Source organism: Ananas comosus, unplaced genomic scaffold (assembly GCF_001540865.1).
Source record: "Ananas comosus cultivar F153 unplaced genomic scaffold, ASM154086v1, whole genome shotgun sequence".
Lineage (NCBI taxonomy): Eukaryota > Viridiplantae > Streptophyta > Magnoliopsida > Poales > Bromeliaceae > Ananas > Ananas comosus.
The window spans coordinates 1-8,296 of NW_017891159.1; the positions used below are offsets into that span (position 1 = coordinate 1).

At 35.3% G+C, this 8,296-nt stretch overlaps 1 protein-coding gene across 1 annotated transcript; it reads left to right on the top strand.

Moving 5' to 3' along the window:
* The first annotated feature begins 3,815 nt into the window (after positions 1 to 3,815).
* LOC109704694 lies at positions 3,816 to 8,025 on the top strand. The gene is made up of 6 exons (XM_020225458.1): positions 3,816 to 4,370; positions 4,869 to 5,025; positions 5,523 to 5,632; positions 6,545 to 6,657; positions 7,044 to 7,404; positions 7,548 to 8,025. The coding sequence occupies exons 1-6, from the start codon at positions 3,848 to 3,850 to the stop codon at positions 7,868 to 7,870; spliced, it is 1,587 nt and encodes a 528-aa protein (XP_020081047.1). The 5' UTR covers positions 3,816 to 3,847; the 3' UTR covers positions 7,871 to 8,025.
* Positions 8,026 to 8,296: the final 271 nt, after the last annotated feature.

The window sequence follows — 8,296 nt, forward strand, 5'->3', positions numbered from 1 at the left end:
TCTAACAAGAGTTGCAGTCATCTAGAAAAGATCAAGAAGACAGCTCACTGGTAGGTGCTGTTTTTTCAGTGAGTCTTCATTGCATTATGCGTGCAATCGTTTGTCAGTGGGCTTTTAAGGGGAAAACAATAGTTACTCTATCTGAGCCTGTAAGGTCCTGAGAATTGTCCACAAGTATCTTCATCAAGTCGAGGAAAAGTGTTTGGTCTTTAATCATATTGACACAGTTTTCTCTACGTACGCTTCTAATCTCTTTGTGCTTTCTATACATTTTGTTATTAAGCTAGGAAAATGCATTATTAAGTTGAAAGGAAATGAGAGCATCTCTATTGGTGGTTAAGGGAAAAATATGAGTTTAGATGATCCTTATTAGGTAGTGGGTTATTGAGAATATTCTAGTTGGTTATCGGTATTACAAGCTATGTGATGTCCTGCAGAGACTTTTTGAGTAGTGATGTTAGGAATTAGATTACAGTTACTTTGTGATCTTGTCTTCTTTCTACCTCATTTATTTTTGGAAATTTAAATAATTGACCTTAGAGTTTTGCATCGATTTCTAATTTTTTGAATTCACACTGCGATGCACATCGAGTTCTATGTGGTGTACTACTGTGTGATTAAGTAGTATAGATTTAGTTGTTTAGTTGTGGCTTAATTCGTTTTTCTTTCTCACCTTCGCGAAGGTGCTGAGAGACGTGTGGTGTTATGTAGTGGCTGTTGATGTGGGCGTTGCCCGTGGAGTGTATCAGTGGCTCATGGATTCAGAGTTGTTGTAATTTTTGATCTTTACACTGTGAGGGAAGAGGGTTAATGGTGCAACAGCTTATAACACAGTGTTAATAGTTTCCTGTAAATATCAATTATCAATAGTCTATTTTAAGGACTCTAAATTGGTCCTAAATCACAAATGTCCTTGTGATGTGGTGAACTCTTCGATGATTAAGTAGCATTCCTTTTTCTTCAAAAAGAAGCAAGACTACTAGAAGCTATTCATGTGTAGGAAATGGTTATTTATTGTTGGACTTTTATGTATTTCTTTTTAATTTTTTTAATCTCATCACTGTTATTTATTGTTTAGCTTTGTACTAAATCACGGAATCTCTCTCCCTCCTCTCTCCTCTACACGTATATGCATTGTCTCTAATCCTTGCGTCAACAATAACATGTAAAGATCCATTAAACTTTTTCGTGATGATTTGCGTTATAAATCTGTCTGTAAGCAATTACGGTCCTATATACTTAATGATTCATGTTACATGTTGCGCATCCGGTGGGAGAGTACATTCGTTTTGCAATCCGATTTGGAGGCTATGGGATTGGAGGATAGTCCAGCATATTTAATGTGTTCAGTAGGAACTTCTTTACTGTTTTACCCACCCTCCTCTTGAAACTTGTACGTTAACATGGCAAGATCGCGGTCCCATATCGCCTATTGTTTTTATATCTGAATATTTGTTTTACTGAACTGTTACTTTAGTTGATTCTGTAGATGTTACTCGTATAAATTTTGTAAAACAGTGTTCTGCCATGGGCGCTGAGAATTTTCATGCAGTATCAAAGCTTCCTTCTGCCATCTTTCAAGGATAAACATATGTTTAGTGACGTATTTGGATAGATTTCTTATGATCTTTCTTTATTTAAGAACGATTCATTGCCACTAATGTTTGGAAATTGCTTCAATGGGTCTCCGCAATTCCACTCCTACATCTGCCATCCTAAGGAAAAAACATATTGAACTTGGTGAATGTATTCAGTTGTGATAGGAATTATTTTATGTTGGAGTGCAAAATAATTGACCTTAAAAAGTGTAATCTATTGATTCAGTATTAGCATCTATTTGTATATCTGTATAATTGCTCAGTAGTATTTACCAATTTTTTCTTGAATTAAACCCGATTGATGTGCAAATAATCTGAGTACCGCTTAATGGATTTCTAAAGATCTATCTATGCTTGATTTCTAAGTTTGTTCATTAATTAACGTTATTTGTGCGGAGCTATTGTTCTGAGCAATAAATTTCCAGTATGTCCAAAGATATATCAAAAGTTGGCTGCCTCCCCTGGGCTTGATTGTTTAGAGTGTACTGTCGTTTACCATACAAAGTTTGTGTTGGTATTATATTATATATATCACTTTTCTATGTAATGTAACTTTCGTTCGGAAATGTTTAAGTATTTATATACTGCATATCACTGTATATTGACAGGCTAAATGTTTGAAAAAATCCATAGACAGTATTATTTAGTTTTGATTATGAGGGCTGCAAATTGAAACTGAGGCGAAGTTTTCAAGAGGCGTAGTTTTACATTTAACTTGCAAATATGGTAAATATTTTTCAAATGAATGTAGTCTGGTGCTGCAAAGACAATTATTATGAAAATATTCATATGTTCTAAGACTGATGTGTCGTAAGCTGTATAACAAATGAATAGAGATTCGATTCAGTTCATTATGCGGTTGTTAAAGGTTGCGTTTTATTATTTTCCTGGTGAGTATCTTAAATCCCTTGCTATTGATAATTTTCTTGTTGTTTTTCCCTTTTTCACAATGGAATTGGGTCTGTCAATAGTGGATTTTTATGTTCTTCACTCTGGTAGTTTAGGACTTGGTAGCGAACTAACGAGGATTCAATTGCTCACATGATATACGTTGGGCTCATAGACAGAGATAACTAGGTGTTGTTGTTAGATTTGATCTCAACGATTTCGGCATCATATTTCAAAACAGTCTGAAATGTTATTCTATTTCTTTTTTTTTTTTATAAGAGCAGTAAATGTAAATGTTCATGAAAGACAAGGGAATATCAGAGACATTTGCCACGATCAAAATATCAATTTGATGCAATAATGACATTATTTTGTAAAGATTTCCTTATCTCCCAATAATCGATTTTCTTGCTAATTTCTTTTTAGAGATTATACGTTATAGTAATAGTTTGAAAATGAAACTTCTTGCAGAATGACAGTTAAAGTTTTGGAACCTGATTCGCTTCAAATCTTGAGGAATATGCTTGCTTATGTTATAACTGCGTATGTTTCAAGCTTAAAGGGTATGGAACTGTTGAGAAAGGGAACTTGATCACAATCAGGATATCTATTTGTGATGTTTGGTTATTTTATTATATTGTTTTCATTGGTTATCGTCTATGTTTTACAGACTCTGTATTGTGTGCCTTTTTCTTAAAAAAAAGGATAAAAAACTTGGATGATGCTGACTTTTTTTCTCTGTTGTTTCTATAATTAATTGAGTTATGTTGGACAGTAGCCTTATATAGAACACCACACACACACAAAATCAGATACAATTATATTCTTTATATGAAGACTCATTATACTATTGTACTAAAGTAAGATTTACAAGTTGAAGCAGCAGAAAATCCAACTATTATTAAATTTTTTTTTTTTTTTTTTTTGCACTGGCAAATTTATGTGATTGCTAAAAATTAAATAGAGAAATAAAGGTGTATATCACTTATTTTTTTTTCGACGAACAGCTGAGAGGACTGAAAATTAAGAACAAAACGGAGGCTATCCGACTATGTATCTGTATTATGCTGCATAAAACTTTTTGGTTCCCGAAGTTGCAATATTTCCATATACCTTATTGTAATGTTGCATAAGTTATTTCTCCATATTATCCATTGGCAACCATGTTTTTAAACTCTAGCATATGCAGTTTAGCTCCTAGTTATTTCTTTGCATTTGTTTTTATTTCTTTTATTCTCTGTTGCATAATCGTTGGAACATGACTTCACATCCTACATAAGATAACCTGAACTTTCAGGCAATGGATCAGTGCCTGAAATAACGTTCCTGTCTCTAATTATTATTTGCAAATTTTGCAGGGCATGTACATGGTTGTATATTCTCAACGGCTTGCAACCATGCTTCACAACTCTGTGATATTTCAGGGATTACTATTATGGACTACATCACTGCTAATGGGTGGTTATCCTGGTGCCGTATCTTTTGGGTTATCATGTTTGAGCATTATGCTGATGTGGATATCTTCCATGAGCCTATCTGCTCTAGTAGCCTTTGTGTTACCCCTTATATGTTCCTTCCCTACTCCATATATTGGAAATCCATTACTAGTTGTTGGATTATTTGGCGCACCGGCTTTACTTGGGGCATTAGTGGGTCAACATATTGGTTTTTGTCTTCTAAAGAAATACCTTCGACAGATATTCTCCAAAAGGACGCCTAGGCTATCTTCCGAAACTGAGGAAAATCTCATTGAGTTAGAAGCTGAAAGGTGGCTTTTTAAAGCTGGTTTTGTTCAATGGCTGGTCCTCCTAGCTATTGGCAACTTCTTTAAGATTGGATCTACCTATATAGCCCTCATTTGGCTAGTTTCGCCTGCTTTTGCTTGTAAGCTCAGCAAACATAATTGGTTTATTTTGGCTATACACCCCTTGAAATATGAAATTATTTGCATGAACCTACAAAATAAAAAATTGCACCTTCGATCTTTAAAATATCTAATATTTTCTTATATGCCCGCCTTTCGACATTCAATCACATAAGATAGCATACAAACATAAACTTGCAAACTGACCATTATAGTTATTTACCTATACAAGTTTCCTTCAGGGATATTGATGTACAAAGATAAAATGTTACAAATTTCTGAGGGCATTTTGTCATTTTAGGGTATTAGTTATACTTACCCAAGGTTTAACTTTAAATAGGTAAATGTTTGTTTACATTATTCTTTCACTGGAAGATATGGAATATGCTTTTAAGGGCATAGGCGCACATGCAATTCAAAGGGTTGTATTTGGCCAAAATATTTGTATTTTGAGGGGTGTATATATGCAAAATTTTGATATTTACATTTGATGAATCTTAATCCTCTTTTCTGCATAGATGGTCTGATGGAAGCAACACTATCGCCGGCACGGTCACCTAAGAAGCTTAAAGTTGCTACAGTGATTCTGGGTATGGCTGTTCCTGTAATGTCCTCTGCTGGCGTTGTTGTACGCTTGGTAGGAATAATAGTTGGGAGTATTGTTCGTCTAGATAGGTAGCCTCTCTATATCTTTAAGCTCGAAATCTTCTTTATACTCTACTGCAGTTGGTAGATTAGAAAAATTCTCTTTTTAGGTTGTTCTTTTCATCTTTTGCACATTCAGAAGCTGATGATCAAAATGGAGTTATATTCTTTGTGTGACATATTTACATGCATGCCACATGTAGATTATCTATTGACAAATGTATCCCTCCAAAATCTGGATTTTCATATAGGCCCTTCAAAACTTTATCTCTGTGGTATATAGCTCTGGATTTACTAACATATCCTTATTTTCTAATGCAAAACCTACTCCCCATGAATTGGACAACTTCCCCAACTATTAAAGGGTATATTTGTAAGATACTGGACTTTCTAGGACTAAATCAAATCTCAGATTATACAGGGGTGCATATGTTAATAGATGATTCTGTTCTGTAGATGTAGAAGTGCCTTTTGTTTACTCAATTCAGCTGATGGTATGTATGGCCTCATTTAACATTGGCATGCAGGAATCCTGGTAACGTACCTGATTGGTTCGGGAATGTGGGACTTGGTGTGTTCATAGCTTTGGTTGTTTGTCTTATGTTTGTTTATATTCTATCCTATATACATCTTTCAGGTATGGAAATACATCAGCAAATTTGTTTACCACGCCATTAATTCTACTTTTTCCTATTTGATTTACCAGTGTTACTTGGACTAATACCTAACAACTGGGAGTTGTGAAATATTCCCCCTCTTTTCGGCATACAGATGCATTCAACATGTTTTTTTCATTTATTTATCCTCTAACTGCTCTATACATGTGATCTACGAAATTCTATATATATATATAGTCCGGCTATTATACTGTTGATAGTACCAAGTATTTGGTGCTATCGAGTTTTTCACCGTTAGATCTATTATTTTGACTATTTTCATCAATTAGATCATACTATCAACCAACCACCCACTCAACCTTAGGGGACTACTATCATTTTAACCGGGGATCACTATCATTCTAACCGCACATTCCTTCATCGAAGGGCAGAAAATCTAATAGCACCAAGCGCCTGGTACTATTAATAATATAGTAGCCTAATTCTATATATATTATATATATGTATATAGAGAAAGAGAGAGAGCCAGTTGCAATATTTTCAATTTATCAGTGGTAGTCTTTGAGTCTTTGTATATGTGAGCTTAGTTCACCATCAGCGTTTTAAAATGACCACCTAACTTTGGGCTATTCTTTCATGTTTCACAAGAACATAATGTTTAATTTCAGAGTTACTTTTCTGTTATTCTGCTTATCTTTTGGGAAACTATTTGTTGATAATAAATTAAAGACAATAAACTCTTACTGGTCAAAATTTTCTGTTTGTTAGTGCATTCAAATTGATAGATTTTTGGTGAATATGCAAGAGTTACTTGTGTATCAGATACATGCTTTAACTTTTGTTGTTAACTGTATTTTTATAGAGCAGGTGCGTGACTGATTCTTAAACATAGTTTTGGACAGTTTTTGAGAGAATTTCCTGATTTCTTGTAGGCGCAAAGGGACCACTTGTTATTTTAACATGTGCGTTGCTTGCACTGTCATTAGCAGCCGTATCAACCGGCATCGTCCCAGCATTTACGGAGGACATTGCTCGAGCTGTAAATGTGAGCTTTCTTGTTTTGTTCTTAATCTCTTTTTTTAATCACTTGTTCGTGTTTGTTGCTGGATTCTTTCACAGTAAGCCTAAACACCGTGGAAGATTTTCTCATTGGTTGTTTATTGTAGTGAGAACATTTCATTTAGCAGTTTTGGAGTAGAACTAAGAAGTGTTTGTAGAATGATCTCGTGAATTCATACTTGCATAGATACTTGTTATATAAAATTATGCAATTTAATATTGATAAACAATATGTGCAGATCCACATACATATATATGGATCGATACAACCAATTTGATTTAATTGTGAATGATGGTGAATGAATGATTATGCGTGTTTCCACTATAACATTTTGCTGATTCCCTGCTGGATATGTTTACTTATTCCTCCAGGTTGTGCATGTTGTCGATACAACGGGAAAATACAATGAGAATCAAGAGCCGTCTTCTTACATTTCTTTATTTTCCAATACTCCTGGTAAGCTGACGACAGAACTGGAGAATCTCAAAGATGAGGAATTTTCTTGTGGGCGGAACAACACTCTGGATTTCGTCACTTTTACTGTCAAATATGGCTGTTGGAGTTCCAAAGATAGCAAAGTTGGATGGAGCAAATCAGAAGTTCCAGTTCTCCAAGTTGAAAGAGATTCAATTACAGATGTTAGAGAAACAAGAGTTTTGATCGATACAAAATCGTCCACACGATGGGCTCTTGCTATCAATAAAGAAGAAATTCGTGACTTTTCAATTCAAGGTGAAAGTGGACATGGATTCTTCTAACATTGCATGAAACTTACTACTAAACCATGCGTGGATGTGATGAACTATAACTAGTAGCATAATTTGATGCCCATTTTCCAACTAATCCTTTGTTTTTATGCGTTCTTTACATACCAGTCGACTCGAAGGAGTTGATTCCAGTAGGCGAAAAGAGCATGGTCGACGGATGGCACATCATCCAGTTTTCAGGCGGCAAGGACTCGCCGACAAAGTTTCAGCTAAACCTTTTCTGGTTCGGTGACGCCACACATCGATCGCAAGAGACAGATGAAGAAGGAGAAGACCCTCCTCTCTTACTAAAGCTAAGAACCGATGTGAACAGAGTAACGCCGATAACTGCGAGGGTTCTCGAGAAGCTCCCGCCGTGGTGTTCCCCCTTTGGTAAATCCACTTCTCCGCACACGTTAGCGTTCTTGGCCGCTCTCCCCGTCCATTTTTAGGCTTCTTGTTAGTTTTTACTTGTTTGTAAGCTGTAATGAGCCTTGTACAATCAATTAATATATTTTTCTATTTAATGTTCCAAGAGCTTCATCAGTTAACTCACTGCGAATAACACTTGTGGATGCAGCTTCTTCAGTACTTTGGTTTTGTTGAATTAAATGTGCCATCACTTGTGACAAAACTTTAAATGCTCTCAACATGTATGCTCGATTTCGCTAAGGAAAACAAAAGGATTTCCCTTCGAAAAATGACCTGCATAGAGAGTGTTTATTTGTTTCACCGAAAATTACGAGGGATTTAAGTTATTTTCAGCTTAGGCATGTCTGGTCGTTGGTGCTAACCATTAATTCTAAAAGCTTGAGCTTTTAGAATTAATGGTTAACGCTAACGATCCGACAAGAGGTATCGGAGATAGAGCTCATAGA

Coding starts and splice junctions, on each gene's coding strand:
- LOC109704694 (XM_020225458.1), top strand. CDS start 3,848: ATGTACATGGTTGTATATTCTCAACGGCTTGCAACCATGCTTCACAAC. Junction 5,633..6,544: donor ATCCTATATACATCTTTCAG/GTATGGAAATAC, acceptor GATTTCTTGTAG/GCGCAAAGGGACCACTTGTT. Junction 7,405..7,547: donor TCGTGACTTTTCAATTCAAG/GTGAAAGTGGAC, acceptor TTTACATACCAG/TCGACTCGAAGGAGTTGATT.